Here is a 14,595-nt window from a genome sequence, read left to right as displayed (position 1 = left end):
TTTTTTTTTTTTTTTTTTTTTTTTTTTTTTCTTTGATTCAAACGGCCAAACGACCGTGTCGAAAGTACATCGCAAACGCGACCCGTATTTTTGAATTTTATTTCCTCTTTTGCGCTTCAAAGCTCTCAACGTTGAGAAGAAAAATAATATACGCAAGCTCCGCGCGTGGAGAGACAGAAAAAAAAAAAAAAAGAAAAAAAATTGAGAGCAGCACACAAATGAACCAGCCCAGCTCTGAGCTTGACCTCGTTCCGTTCTCCCCCCCAATCCACAGCTACCGTTTGAAGTGGCCCCTCCACGTAGAGGTGGAAGCCCATTATCCGAGCTCTCTTTCTCTCTCGGTAAACAATGAAAAAAAAAGGGCCGGCCAACAGCGTACAAAACACATACACGTAAACATGCACAACGCGACCCACAGCTTTGGGGCTTAATTTCGAGAAACGAAATGTCATTGACTTTTGTTTGTCTCCTCCTCCTCCAACCGGATGGGGCATCAATGATTTATGCTGTTCTCGTTCGGGGGAGCCGAGAATGACATTGGCAAGGGGGTGCAAGCGCTGGGAAAAGTGAATCGCGCACGTGGCAGCCTCGACGAGAAGAGGGTGCGCGGTTCGATCGAGCCGGCGGCGGCGCAGACCGTCGCTTACGACCTTGCGTGGGTGGAAACGCGTAGTACCCGTCTGTTGTCGCCGTCCTCGCGAGCTCCGCAGTTGCTTATTCCCGGCGTGGCACCCGTCACACAGCAGCTCCGAAGGTTCGTTGGGGTCGCTCGTACAAGCTAGCAAAGGTGTTGTTTCGACGCGCCAACAGCAGCTGCAGCCCGACGGCCGACAGGGCTCCGGGACCCGAGCAACAGGTACGTAAGTTGCTTCGTCGCGACGAGCCAACAAACGACCAATAATTTGGGGGGGGGGGGACATTTTAGAAGCTGCCACGCGGCACTAAGGGGCTCGAGGAGGGTGATCCGGGGGTGCGGGTGGACGAGATGCCGGAGGCGGCCTCGAGCTCGGGCGAGCTGCTCGACGAGCAGGACCACTCGATCTTCGAGAACAAGACGGGCCTGGCCGAGGATCTAAAGTTCCTGGCCCGCATGCCCGAGCTATGCGACGTCACCTTCCTGGTGGGCGAATCCAAGGAGCCGGTCTGCGCGGTCAAGGCCGTTCTCGCCTCGAGGAGCAAGTACGTATATCGCCCCCCACACCCCTGACCTTGTCACCCCGCGCTCTATATACACATGCACGCGTAACTTGTATTTTTTTTTGCCACTGGCCTCGAACAATTTTATTTGTTGCCGCTGACTGCGCCGACGCCCATGTCCGTTTAGGGTCTTCCACAAGCTGTTGTACCAGGCGCCCAGCCCCCAGCGCAAAAAGGAGCAGGTCAAAGAGAACAAGCTCAAGTACTTTCTCAAGCGAAGCTCCGAGCCCCTCCTGAACCTGCAAAATGCCGCTCAACAGGTAACCATTTGACTCTAGTTAAATAAATGCCTACTGCATCCCAAGGTTTTGCAGTGATCGACTTACTGCGGTCAGGGTCTATAAGATAATCACGTTAACTTCCTTCGTGTCGCTCTATACAGTCAAGGCGCGCGCAGTTATATGTATCAATGAGGGTGCACCTGCATATTAAGTATTCTCGAGATACAATGTTTTTGCCGTACACGTCTTTACTTCTTCTTTTTTTTTTTTTTTTTTTTTTATTGCTGTATACTTATATTCATCAATTGCTTCTGACAGTTGTTATGTGTATTCCCGTAATAAGTCGTAAAGTTAACATTACCAAAATAACAAGAATTTAAAAGTCGATTTAATTATTACATTGTATGAAATAATGGTACAAGGGGGCGTACGACAATGGCGTCGACATTTCGAGTTAAAATGTTTACAATAGTTTTATATAAATATTTCTTTAGATTCACAATGCAATCAGATGTTAGAATTATTCAACTGAATGAAAAAATTTTATATAAAACACCGTATGTGTTATGTGTCACTTAGCGATCCGGCTTTACGCAGCAGCTGGCTTCCATTCAAGAGGTACAATAATTAATAAAGCAACTGCAATTCTTTCATCCTTTGGTATTTTTTTCTGTAGTGCCAATATCATATACCTACATATTTATTACCAATCCCACGATTTTAGAGGTAGACCTTATTGTAGCTATAGGTACTTTGGTGCACAAAATCCATTTAGTTGAAGTAGTGTGCGCGATGTATGGGTATGATCATGTCCAAAGCCATGTTTAGCAAATATTTATGTCTTATTATTAAAGTACCCACTTACCCATTTGCACATTGAGAAAAAAAAGTTTTTTCAAGCATGTGCATGATCTTCGACTTATCGTCATCTCCTCACGTTAGTACATACCTTATACCTACAACCTACATGGTCAAAACTCGCATCGAATTATGGCGAGGCGCGAGTAAACCACCATTGGTCAATCATTATACCACACACTTCGGCCCTAATTATTACCCCATGAAAAGACCACGAATTTCTTAAAACATGAAAACAAATTAATCACTTAGTTATCACGTCATACCATCCCTTATTGGTATATGGAGTAGTATCACATCATGCAACCATATATAGACAATAACCCAGTTCATGCACTTGAAGTACGTAGTGGAATGAGACAATAATCGTTAATTTGAAACCGATTTACCAACACACGCAATAACGTATATTATAAATGTGGCAATGAATAATAATAATAATAAAAATGAAATTACGTTGATACTTGGTAGCCCCAGTCCAACCAGCACCACACACTGGTGGTGAAGGAATTCGAGGCGGACGTGTTTCGCCAGCTGATCGAATACATTCACACCGGATGCGTGACTCTGCAGCCGCGCACACTGCTCGGTAAGTGACTTATCCGGTACCACACTTCCCTTTAACTCACGAAAATCACATACGTTGTAAATATATACCTATAAATAATCCACGCATATACGGTATCAGGGGTAATGAACGCGGCGGACTACTATGGGCTGGACGAGCTGCGCCGGGCGTGCGCCGGCTTCGTCCAGTGCTGCATCACCGTCGACACGGTCTGTGCCCTGCTGGGCTCCGCCGAGCGGTACATTCAGTACAAGTGCACCAAGTCCCTCGTACAGAAGGTAATACAACCAACTCTTCTTCCCCGCTCCATTATTAGTTATTCCATGTTTCGTGTTTCTACATCTCCACTTTTTTCCTTTGCTCTGCACGCGTATCAAACATATATGATCCATCATCCATGATACAGATATCGGAATAACAAAGCCACCAAATCGGTGTGTACATAACTACTTATGATAACACATGGTTACAATGCCCAGGTTTTGGAGTTTGTCGACGAACGGGGCAACGAGGTGCTGAACCTCGGCTCGTTCACTCTGCTGCCTCTGCACGTGGTGCGCTTGATCTTGGCACGGGAGGAACTCAGTGCCGATGAGTTTACCAAGTTCCAGGTGGGTTGATTGTCGTACATCCTCATTTCAAGGAAAAGTTCATGGAATTTTCAAACTAACGTGGTGATATGATTTAAATGTCAAGGCGGCTCTCATGTGGAGTAAAAAGCACTGCGACAACTACCCGAACCAGGCGCTCAAGGACGTCATCGGCAACTTTCTCGAGTACATCCAGTTCCACAAGATCCCGGCGACGGTGCTCATGCACGAGGTCAACCCGCTCGGGCTGGTGCCCCACTCGATAATCGTCAACGCTCTGGCCTACCAGGTGCGCCCAACAGTACAACTACATTGTGCTCCTTTAACCAATAGTTAACATAAGACATATTGATGATTCGACGGGGGGGTCATGGGGGTTCATGTGTCTGTGCTGCAGGCAGACCCAACCAGTGTCGATCCCGAGCAGTTGTCTCCACACCGAGTGAGGAGGCAGGGTCGCAGCATGTCCGTCCAGTCGTCGCTGGACCCTTACGGCAGCAACGTGAGCCTCAACTCGCTCGGCAGCGAGGCCGGATCCGGGAGCGACCACCGCCAACACTCGAGCATGGCCTGACAACCGTCATTGGACCACCACCACCACCACCATCATTCGCAGCAACAGCTTCTCGGCACGGGTGTGGTCCCCCAACAACAGCAGGACCACAAGATCGTGGTGCGCGCGGACGTGGAGGTGGTCACGTCGCCACCGACCCCGACTCCGCCTCCCGGACGTACACCTTCGCCGCCCGCGCCGGCCGCTTCCGAGCCCTCCGGCTTCTACATACGCATGGTGCTACGCCAAGAGGGACACCTCACCAATCTCGTCTGGCTTTTCAAGACGCACAAGTTCTAAGTTCGATCGCATCGTCTTTGTATACCCTTCGTCGTTGCATACCTATGTCACGTGCCGTTCTTACTGTATCATGTGCCAGAGTAACCTGTACCAAACATTTCGATTCTTCACGTAGCTTTTTTTTTTATAGTTGACTCTAGTTTTGATAATAACCGAATAAATTAAAAAGGTACGACTCTATTTTTAATACTCAGGTCAGATGTTGTCCGTGCAAGGGACAGCCACGCTTTTAGTCCATCAGGGCCAATGGGACATTATGAGATTATTGGTATACATTGGTACCTACAATATTTTACGGCAAAGTAATGAACCGTCGGTTACCGTGTACCCAATAGGTATTAGCTTCTTTCGAATCTAAATCTCTCACTGCCACGCTCATGGGCGATCGCTAACATTTTTGAAAAAAGAGAAAGAGAGAGAGAGTGATTAGAAAGGAAGATACGATTGAAAATAATCCGCGCAGAAAAACAAAAAAAAAAAAAAGAAATAACAAAAGGGCCCACGCTTCCCCTCTTGATGTCTGAACTTCTCACACGTCTATACAAACTTGCAAGTACCTATACACTTATATATGTATAAATATCGTAAAAAAAAAAAAAAAGGAAAGTACGCTATTTTTCCAAAAAGCTATTTTTTGAAGCAGAGCGTGGGCTTTGCCCCGTTCCATCAAACTTATTGTCGCGATATAATACTTATTACTACCATATACTTGAATGTAAAACGGCATTGTACATGTATGTGTACATACGTTGCTGGCCAGCGTGCAAAAGGTTTTATTCATTCAATAACACATACTTACTTGTTTATAAGATACTTTCACCCGAGGATAAAGCTATGAGGCTCATTACGTGAGATTTTAATTGTATTCATTCGCTGAATGTGGCGTGTATCATTAATCTTACATTTCACATATTCCTATACCGTGAAGCCTTTGAATGTTCAGATCCAGTTGTATTTTTATCGATAAGAGCCGAGAAAGAGAATATAGTTATATATAATAGTTATACTTAATAATCAGTGGATAAAAAAAGGCGTTTGTTGTCGAGCATTTACGCAGTACAATGTTTGTGTGAAATTGTTGTTGTTAATGAAAAATTTACGCGTACAGGTAAATAATAACAATGGTAATGACGCGTAATTGATTTTGCCGTCGTGTATACTTAAAATTGTGCAGTGAGCGTTAATGTCAAGGTCACGTGAGACGCGCTTGTGTCAGTATCGAAGCACGCGATCATATTACTATTGCCTCAACATCCATACCGCAGACGACTTAATAATAACCTTTTACGATCGAGTGAAAAAAAAAATATAATTAAAAGTGATGAAATCCACGTTCATTGTGCTTGATTCTCGACAGAAGATAAAATCATCACGATATGTATACACACGATACATGTGAAAGTTATCTATGTATGTATATTATGTACACGCGTTGTAATTGCGATAACCTACTGTGTACTGTTTTATCGCGTACATGATTTACTGTACTCATTTCATTTATCCGTCTGTACATTTTTACGTTGGACAAGTGAATTAAATTCGTTGTTTTGTCGATTGACATTATTAAACCAGAAAATGGTATTATAAATTGTGTTTTAACACGATGTATCATGAGTAAAAAAAATGATTCAAAACAAAAGTGCAGTGAAAGAAATAACCAAACAAGTACAAATGATAAATATTTTCAGTTGAATTTATAAAGTAATTTATATACATAGTTTATCATCTTGTTGTACATTATAGAGTGGCCTTCCGTGTCTCTTCCTACGACTATACAATATGCTATATATTTATAAATGTGTTTTTGATCATTATAACCATATATAATAATCATTTAAAAGTGTAAGTGACATCCATACATATTTCACATAGCTGTGTATCATGTCACGGAGCTCGATTAAAATATAGTTTTTTTAATTATTTATGACCGTTCAGTATGCAAATAAATTACATTCATACTACACGTTTCAGCTACTTTTAATTTATTCCAAATCCCGAGCAACTTCCCATTTTTTCAACTATTACCATTGTCATGAGTAATTGGTGCTGAAGCGGTATCCATGCCGACCAGCCACTGTGCGTAACAACGCAACGCCAATAATATTGCGGATAACCTGAAGCATCCGGTGGATCTTTGCTCTTTCAACAGTTGTTATTGTTACGGAAAAATTTACTAGTAAAAACAAAAAAAAAACAAAAATGGTCAGAATGCAGTATCAAGCGCCAAAAGCGCGCTCGACGTACTACCTCAAACCAGGACAGACTCTCGCCAACACCAAAGTAAGTTGAATTTTGAAAAGTACTGACAATTTTTTTGGATTCAGCAATAATTGTCATATTTATATATGAAAAAAAAAAAAAAAAAAAAAAAAAGCCTTCAGAGAGAGAATTGGCGCTGATCGTCCCGAAAAGCGTTTTCGAAGGCTACTACGAGAATGCGTACGAGAGCGAAAGATTCGCCCTCCTCGCCCAGCGCGAAGCCAAGAGACTGGCGGCCCTCAAGGAGGCGACCTACCAGATGTCCAAAACGTGGGAGGATACAGCTCAGGTGGGTACAGTCCCCAAGCGAGGTTTCCTAGTGGTAACTCGTCGAGTGACTTTGTTTGCCACAGAACATACAAAAGCATAGGCGCCAGGAGCTTTTGAACCGGAGGAAAGTCGAGGAAGCCGAGAGGATTAAGTTCACGAAAGAAATGGCCCTGAAGAACGCGGAGGAGCGCGCCAAAGTGGTGAAACAAGCCAAGGAGCTGCTGCTGTACCGGAAGCCCCAATGCCGGCTGATAAGTCGAGCCCTCTTCGTATCGGAGGTACGTTGCTCCAGGGCCCAGAGTTTTTATTCCCACGAGTGGTGGTGGTGATGTACTTTTTTGGCAGTGTTACAGGGAACTGAACGAGCAACTGGAGTCTCAGAAATGTTTGCGCGACAGGCAGGAGAAGTTGAAGGCCGAGGAGGCTCGATTGATCGAGGAAGACGTTGAAAAATTTCGCCTGGAGGAGCAGCGGAAGCACGAAGAGCGCATGAATAAGCTCCAGGCTCACAATCGCGAGTTGGAGAAACAGTTAGTACGGCGTCGCGTTGCTTCGCGGGTCGCGTACTATCCAGTCGCTTGACGTGTGTACTTTGTTGCAGGATCAGGGAGAACGAGGCCAACTTGAAGAGTATCGAAGAATCCATAAGAAAGGCGGAGATCGAGGATAGGAAAAATATGAGTAAGGAAATCGAGGAAATCAATGAAAGGGAGGTGCAGCAGTTGCTGGACAAGAAGGAGAGATTGAAGAGGATGTTTCTCGAGGCCATCGAGGAGAAGAAAGAGCAAGAGTTGAAGATCAAGCGGGAGGAAGAGTTTCAGAGGAAATCCATGAAAATTTATCAGGATAACAAAGTGCAGGTGGACAAAACAAGGAAAGAGAAGGCGAAGGCGGAAATAGAGAAAAAGATACGAAAGCTCGAGATAGTGGGTAAGCGTTGCCATTTTTTAGTTATTTTCACCCCTTGGGGATTACTGAATTGAATGTCATTCTATGTTTTCACTAGGTAAACGTTTCCGAAGGATCGCGGATAGGAAACAACGTGCCAATGAGAAAGAAGACAAAAAGAAGGAAGAAGCTGACAAAGAGATCGAGGAGAAGAGCAAAAGGGAATTATTGGAGTTGATCGAAAAAAATAGGCAAAAGAAGGAGAAGGCTCGCCTGGAATCGCTAGAAAATATGAAAAAGTACGAGGAGCAGTCAAAGCTGAGGAAAAAAGAAGAAATGGACTTGAAACTTTGGGAGACCCTACAAAGGTACAAGCGGGATGAGTTCAATAAAGAGTGGAATCTTCAAAAGTTGGAGGAAGAGAAGAGCAAAAAGATGAATTACGGTAAAATCCTCAAGAAACAGATGGTAAGTTCGGTACATTGTATATTTCACCTATGCATGTATTTTAGAGAAAACATTTTTAAGAATTAAATATTTGGTTAAATAACTACGACGCATACATGTAGGAAGAAAACGATGTCAAAAGAGAAAAAGCTGCTGCCGAGGCTGATGATTCCGCAATTATCAACGAGATGATAAATAAAGAAAATGAAAAAGTATTGGCCTTTGGGGAAAGAGTTTTGGAGGAATCTCGTGGAGTTCGACCGATTCATTTGATTGTTAAAACTATGGAGGTATGGATATTATATTATACCAACTAACAATTCTTAACTATCTAGAATTTTTTAAATAAAATGAATTTGTTTAGGGACTGAAAAAAGACATGGGTTTGATTCCCCTGACGAAAGCAGAAAATAGTTATGAGGTCAGTTCTGTGCCAAAGAAAAAGCGGGGACATCGAACTTTTTGCAATCGTCCAGTAAACGAAGAAAATGCTTTTTACTTTGCTTGAACAAATAAATTGCATTTAATACAATGACGATCAACTTGATACTTTGCTTCATATTTCTTATCGTGTGCTTTCTTATCTAATTTCTTGTATTTTTTGTTAAAAACGTTTGGTCTAGAACGAGAAAAATACTCTTGGAATGCTCTAAGAGTAGATATACTCGAAATAATTTAACAAAACAAACACGAGATAACGAAAAAAGCATCAACACAAACGCGTAAATAGATTTGTTTGATTAGTATTAAGAAGTCTAGAGTCTGGAGTTGATACATACATATATACATATAATGTATAGGTAACAGTTTTGGGACTTGAAGTGCACCGAACTTTGTACCTACTTAATCGAACAAATGAATAAATAAGTAGTTGTTTACTTACCCACGAATGAGGGTATTTGCCACCCAAGAATTTGCACGAATCACGAAAGAGGCTTTTATTAGCAAAGCAAAAGTAAATCGCAGAGTCGAGAAAAACGAAAAATTGACGTGCGGTGGCGCCTGCGTACGGCTGCGGCTACTTTACGAGTATATATAATATATATAAGAGGCTCTCCTGTCAGCTGATCTGTGTGTACGCTGCTGTGTGTGTGAGTGCGCTGCAGACGACATAGCCTGGCGGGCTCACTGCTCAGATTTCAAGCGCATCGATCGAGTTTAGTTTGGTTTTTCGGGTGGTGTGCAGAGTAGGTAGTAGTGGTAGTACGCGAGCGTTTGAAGTCTACGTCGTTGCGTTTCTTCATATTCAAGCGAGCCCCGGCAAAATAAAATTCGACGCTCGCTGCGCGCTGTCCAATGATACCTACTTGTTTTTTGTTGTGTTGTGTCCGAGCCGTCACGCGCACGCAAACCCTCCCTCGTGCCCCCAACCGACCCCTTTGCACTTCAAGGCCGCGTGCGATTCCGAATTTCACCTCTGCCCGCCTTTGATCGCCTTTAAACGGTAAAATCTTTAGAGATCGACGAGACTACTGCACCCAGATACTATACGTATAGGAAATCCAGGGCGGAAGGACTTGTCAGAACGAGAAGGCTGACGACTACGACGACGAACCGGAATCTACGGAAACATGGGCGACAAAACAGTGCCAAACTCCATCAAGTTCCTTATTGGCGGCACATCTGGGTAATTTTAGTTTAAGCTTCGAGTAATTTATTGGGTATTTAAGTTTTGTCCTTACGTCATGCAGGTAATTCCATCAGCCTCCGCTCTCCTCCACTTTGTCCCCCTCAGCCCCTCTTTCCTTTTATACGACATAATTTTATATTACCCATCAAACACTGTTATTCCTTTCCGTTGCTCTACTTACTTTTTTTTTTTTTTTTTTTTTTTTTATCGTGGATCGCTCTCATTGCTAGATGGGCAACGATGTGTTTTATTGATTGAATGCTGCATCAATTGCACGTACAATGTACTCTTTAGATAAACAGTCGTTGTTAAATTGCGACATTATCATCCATGTCAATTATCCTATTGTTGACTCCTTGTTGATGATCAAATTTTGATTCTCATATCTATTACCTAATTTTAATTCTCCTTTCTTTTTTCAAAATTTCAGCATGGCAGCTACTTGCTTTGTGCAGCCACTAGATTTGGTCAAGAATCGCATGCAGCTGAGTGGAGGAAAAACTTCAACTGCATCAGTGATCTCGTCTATCTTGAAAAATGAGGGTATCTTTGCGATGTACAATGGACTTTCTGCAGGTCTTTTGCGCCAAGCAACTTACACAACAACTAGACTTGGAATTTATACATGGGCGTTTGAGATAGCATCGTGAGTTTCAATGAAAATGTAGCTCAAGTTTTAATAAAATGACTCGTTATTTTATTTTTTATAAACGTTAATCTATACAGAAAAGATGGCCCACCAAGTTTCTTGACCAAGGCTGCTCTTGGAATGTTTGCAGGATGCATTGGAGCTTTTGTGGGAACTCCAGCAGAAGTTGCTCTCATAAGAATGACATCCGATGGCAGACTACCTCTAGGTAAGATCTTATAAGCTCAACTAAGTATATTTTTGATCGTTTGCCAATAAAACAACTTTATTATAAGACATTAATGGTTATTTTTATCTTTGATATAGCTGAAAGAAGGAACTACAAGCATGTCATTGACGCACTTTGTCGCATAACAAAAGAAGAAGGCGTTTTCACCCTGTGGAGAGGAGCTATTCCTACAATGGGACGTGCAATGGTTGTTAATGCAGCTCAGCTAGCATCATATTCACAAGCAAAACAAGCCCTCTTGGATACAGGTAAGTCATAGTAACCTAATTTTTTATGCCCATAATTTGTATAGGTTGCTATTACAATTTTGGCTAATAATTAAAACGTCTAGGATACTTTGAGGAGAACATAACTCTGCATTTTGTAAGCTCTATGATTTCTGGTCTGGTCACAACAGCTGCTTCTATGCCAGTTGATATTGCAAAAACAAGGTAAAATTATTTAAAAAGTTAAGTTGTCTACAAAATCTACAGACAAAGAATTATAATAACAACTTAACATTTTAGAATACAAAATATGAAGACAGTTGATGGAAAGCCAGAATATAAAGGTGCCGTTGATGTGTTGATCAAAGTTGTTCGCAATGAAGGATTGTTTGCACTGTGGAAAGGATTTATACCGTACTGGGGACGGCTAGGTCCCCATACTGTCCTGACATTTATTTTCTTAGAACAAATGACGTCTGCGTATAAAACTTATGCAGCATGATCTCTGAAGATCTAAATTATTTTCAACTATTCCATTTTGTTGTTAGAAAGTTCAAATCAATAACTACAGGGATTATGAATGGATTTTCTATGTTCTGTAATTTTACGCTTTTAAGTGACGAAATATTTTTTTTTATGTTCTATAATTCTACAACTCTACGCTTTTAAGTAACAAAACATTCTTGGTGCATTCTTTTGTAATAATAGAATCGTCTGGCACGATCTCAATACCCAGCTAATGTTACGCTATTGATTTGAGACTAAGTTTGATTGTTATAAGTTATAAGTATTGAGTAACTGACAAATTGTTATTAACTTAGGATTCTATATGTACAAAGTTGAATAAGCACATAGTTAATGTTTGAAACTATTTTTTAAATAAAACATTGTTGCCAAATCAGTTTGACTAAACGTAAGTTTTCACGTACAGAGTGGCAACAAATGTGTAAATACTCGCAAAGCGAAGATTGGGGAGAAATAAACCACATTATTTAATCAATCGGACAAAAACCTTCCAATTTTTAGTTTGTTGTACAAATATTTACATCCTAATTAAAAAGTTAGTCACTCGTTGTGTTCGTATTTTTGTTTCTAATCCATACAGATATAAAGATATATTTTAAATACATTATTTCTTTTTGAAGAAATAAAACTTTTTAACATCGAGTTGACTGGTGTATTATTTGTTTAAATTCTTCGTTTTTTATGCCAGCTGTAAATCTCCCTCAATAAGCTAAAAGCCTTCCTTATCGTCTGAGCACTCGCGGGAAAGATCAATTTATCAATAGGTAAATTTAAGTTAACTACTTACATTTGGTCGACTTTTTTAAATTTCTATGCTCTTTGACTAGTTGGGACCGAGTGAGAGTCAAAGTTAAAAAGTAAATTCACACCGAGAACACGTGCGTATATTTGAATGGCAATGTCGCTGCGGGTCTTTGGAGGCTTCAATCGTTAAGGACAAGAAGAGCAAAAGAATCGCCGTCGATGAGGCTCGAGATCGCATTGCTTTGAGCTGTGGTTGCCTCCGCGTGTATATGGTACCTTTCCTGTACATACCAAAGTGCGAGCCCTCTTCTCTTATATCCCCTTAAGCCATGTCTCTTTTTCTCTCTTTCCTGCTTCTCCCCCGCTGCGACGACGGCTCCTTGGCCCCTCTCGTCTTTCTCTCTATGCATATATATACCTGATGCTGTACATGCCTCGAAGCGTATTGGCTCCTGCTGGACCTAAATGTAGGGGATCGGATCGAGGGCAACTGTTACTGTTGCTACTGCATGTAGCGTTCAGTCAAAGTAATATGCTACCTTCAGGGACGCTAATATTGTGTGTAGAAAGTTTTTCCTAGTACTTACTGATTGTATATCATTGAGGAATGTTAGGTATGCTCGGCTTTCTTGAAATTCGGACCAAACGTAACGCATTTTAAATGATCATGTTTCGACAATTACAGCGATATACCTCTAAATGATGCTGACGAAATCGGTATGAACCGATTTTCTTTGTTAATACGTTCGTGCGCTTCGAAAGTTGCAAAACGATCATCAAAACGCTAAATGTCTAAGTATACCTACATTAGGAGGCTGAAAACGAAACGATTGGAGGTGGAGGAGATGACGATTTAAAAAAAACTATAAGCGTTCAACAATTGCAGGTGGATTGAAACAAAAAAAAAAAAACCGATTAGATTGAATATTATTTTTGGTCATTCGATCGTCCCTTCGAATGCAGAGCGTGTATTTTATCTCATGTGCCACAAGAGTGGACGAGAGAGAGAGAGCCACGCGCACGGCGACCACCACCTCACAGCTAAACATTTAAGCACATGAGCTCGTACGCGTATACCTGTATACATAATGCCGATTGCGGGTGTGTGGCGCTCTCTCTCTCTCTGCTCCAGGAGAAGGTGGCGGAGAGGCATGCAGCAGGGGCTGATGGAACGCGTTGGTGCGCGCGCAGCCGCTTTGTCTGCTTCTGCAGAGATCGAGCTCCGACTGAGATGTGTGCGAGAGAGAAAGAGAGGGCGGACGGGAAAACGCGCGTGTGTATATATATATATACGTGTGCTCACACGCTCTTGTCGACGACGGCGGCAGCAGGGGGGGTTGGGCAGAGGGGACGAGCGAGTGGCGGAGCGGACGATGGCCATGGCGGAGCGCAGTTCAGTCGGGCGCTGAACCCGTGCTCCGTTCGGTTGCCGCCACCAGTGCTGCCTACCGCTCGCCGCTCCTTATTGCCGCTTCTCCGGTTATCCATTACTGTATACTTCATATACACTTTTTAAATATATTTTACTCCACCAGTGAAGTACATTTACGAAGTATCGCGTTCCCTACACGCCCCGGAGTCCCGTACGGTATCTACATTAGTGAATCTGCAAGGGTCTTTCTTGTTATTTTTTTCAAAGTTGCAACAGCCCAAGTATACCACAAAGTGCAGTATATTATACAAATATCGCCGACACAATTGTCGGGGGTTCACGGAGCCAGAGAAAGAGAGAGAATCCAAAGACGACCAGGGAAGCTGGCCTGGTCGTCCTGTTTGGCTTCAAAGTAGAAACTCAGTTCGGAGCAAGACGGGCGCGCTGGCCCCGTGCTGCGGCCGCTCGGCAACGGTTGTTCCTCTCGACGCCGACAGCCTGCAACGACGACGTCCCAGCTTCTGCATGGTGAGTTTTGATTCGTATTATATACTCTCCCGCTCGAGTATAGTATATTTATATTATAATACATCAAAATGCATACACCAGCCCTGTAATTACAACAACGTTCCGCGAGTCGTTCTTTTTGAATATGTATTGATTTGCGATCGGATCCCGCCAATCTGCATTGCCGATGTGTGCGATCTTTTGTTTTTCCTCACGCGCGACTGGGAGGAATGCGAGAAAGGCGCGATTGCGAGGAAAAAAAAAAAAAAAAAAAGAAAGACAAGTCGAGCGATGCACGCGCAATCGTCCCGATCTCTTCCTCCTTTATATACATTACCTTCTTCTCTGGGCTCTAGACGACGACGCGTTACCTCGGAAATCTGTCCGTGTCCGTGTGTTACTTTCTCCGTTCGTTCGTTCGTGCGTGCGATAGGTATAAGTACCTATCGTTGCCGCCGCCTTTGACGTTAGACTCCCGATCTTACTTAACTATATACCTGAACTCTGTATAGGTACATAAGCCCAAGTGACCACAAATCTGATGGGAACGCTCTTCTTACCTTACTCACATTACCCGCTCGA

At 42.7% G+C, this 14,595-nt stretch overlaps 4 protein-coding genes across 5 annotated transcripts in view; all 4 read left to right on the top strand.

Annotated features, from left to right (window-relative positions):
* Positions 1–688: 688 nt before the first annotated feature.
* LOC106645540 (serine-enriched protein) lies at positions 689–4,019 on the top strand. Of its 2 annotated transcripts, XM_014361430.2 has the most exons (9): positions 689–856; positions 926–1,179; positions 1,325–1,457; positions 1,998–2,036; positions 2,748–2,865; positions 2,965–3,122; positions 3,324–3,455; positions 3,541–3,723; positions 3,832–4,019. In XM_014361430.2, the coding sequence occupies exons 2-9, from the start codon at positions 986–988 to the stop codon at positions 4,006–4,008; spliced, it is 1,134 nt and encodes a 377-aa protein (XP_014216916.1). In that variant the 5' UTR covers positions 689–856; positions 926–985; the 3' UTR covers positions 4,009–4,019. The 2 variants fall into 2 exon arrangements, with proteins under 2 accessions (XP_014216916.1, XP_014216917.1); XM_014361431.2 differs by lacking the exon at positions 1,998–2,036.
* A 2,476-nt stretch (positions 4,020–6,495) lies between these two features.
* On the top strand, positions 6,496–8,659 carry LOC106645550 (uncharacterized). Its single transcript, XM_089588426.1, has 8 exons — positions 6,496–6,567; positions 6,662–6,835; positions 6,900–7,094; positions 7,162–7,346; positions 7,418–7,752; positions 7,823–8,172; positions 8,274–8,441; positions 8,516–8,659. The coding sequence occupies exons 1-8, from the start codon at positions 6,496–6,498 to the stop codon at positions 8,657–8,659; spliced, it is 1,623 nt and encodes a 540-aa protein (XP_089444552.1).
* A 658-nt stretch (positions 8,660–9,317) lies between these two features.
* LOC106645542 (mitochondrial 2-oxoglutarate/malate carrier protein) lies at positions 9,318–11,939 on the top strand. The gene is made up of 6 exons (XM_014361432.2): positions 9,318–9,778; positions 10,212–10,427; positions 10,508–10,638; positions 10,737–10,907; positions 10,991–11,090; positions 11,166–11,939. The coding sequence occupies exons 1-6, from the start codon at positions 9,723–9,725 to the stop codon at positions 11,365–11,367; spliced, it is 876 nt and encodes a 291-aa protein (XP_014216918.2). The 5' UTR covers positions 9,318–9,722; the 3' UTR covers positions 11,368–11,939.
* Positions 11,940–13,961: 2,022 nt separating this feature from the next.
* Positions 13,962–14,595, top strand: part of LOC106645192 (uncharacterized) — a 131,194-nt gene continuing 130,560 nt past the window's right edge. The window contains exon 1 of the mRNA XM_089593918.1: positions 13,962–14,034. The gene's annotated coding sequence lies outside the window, so the exon portion shown is untranslated. The remainder of the gene's footprint in view (positions 14,035–14,595) is intronic.

The sequence above is a fragment of the Copidosoma floridanum genome, unplaced genomic scaffold (assembly GCF_036245765.1).
Source record: "Copidosoma floridanum isolate Cflo_tuat_1 unplaced genomic scaffold, Cflo_Japanese_pri ptg000001l, whole genome shotgun sequence".
Lineage (NCBI taxonomy): Eukaryota > Metazoa > Arthropoda > Insecta > Hymenoptera > Encyrtidae > Copidosoma > Copidosoma floridanum.
Note: the sequence above shows the minus strand (reverse complement) of the source record. Positions and strands in the feature narration are given on the sequence as shown.

Coding starts and splice junctions, on each gene's coding strand:
- LOC106645540 (XM_014361430.2), top strand. CDS start 986: ATGCCGGAGGCGGCCTCGAGCTCGGGCGAGCTGCTCGACGAGCAGGAC. Junction 2,037..2,747: donor AGCTGGCTTCCATTCAAGAG/GTACAATAATTA, acceptor GATACTTGGTAG/CCCCAGTCCAACCAGCACCA. Junction 3,123..3,323: donor CCAAGTCCCTCGTACAGAAG/GTAATACAACCA, acceptor TACAATGCCCAG/GTTTTGGAGTTTGTCGACGA.
- LOC106645550 (XM_089588426.1), top strand. CDS start 6,496: ATGCAGTATCAAGCGCCAAAAGCGCGCTCGACGTACTACCTCAAACCA. Junction 7,753..7,822: donor GCTCGAGATAGTGGGTAAGC/GTTGCCATTTTT, acceptor TGTTTTCACTAG/GTAAACGTTTCCGAAGGATC. Junction 8,442..8,515: donor TGATTGTTAAAACTATGGAG/GTATGGATATTA, acceptor GAATTTGTTTAG/GGACTGAAAAAAGACATGGG.
- LOC106645542 (XM_014361432.2), top strand. CDS start 9,723: ATGGGCGACAAAACAGTGCCAAACTCCATCAAGTTCCTTATTGGCGGC. Junction 9,779..10,211: donor CTTATTGGCGGCACATCTGG/GTAATTTTAGTT, acceptor TCAAAATTTCAG/CATGGCAGCTACTTGCTTTG. Junction 10,908..10,990: donor ACAAGCCCTCTTGGATACAG/GTAAGTCATAGT, acceptor TAAAACGTCTAG/GATACTTTGAGGAGAACATA.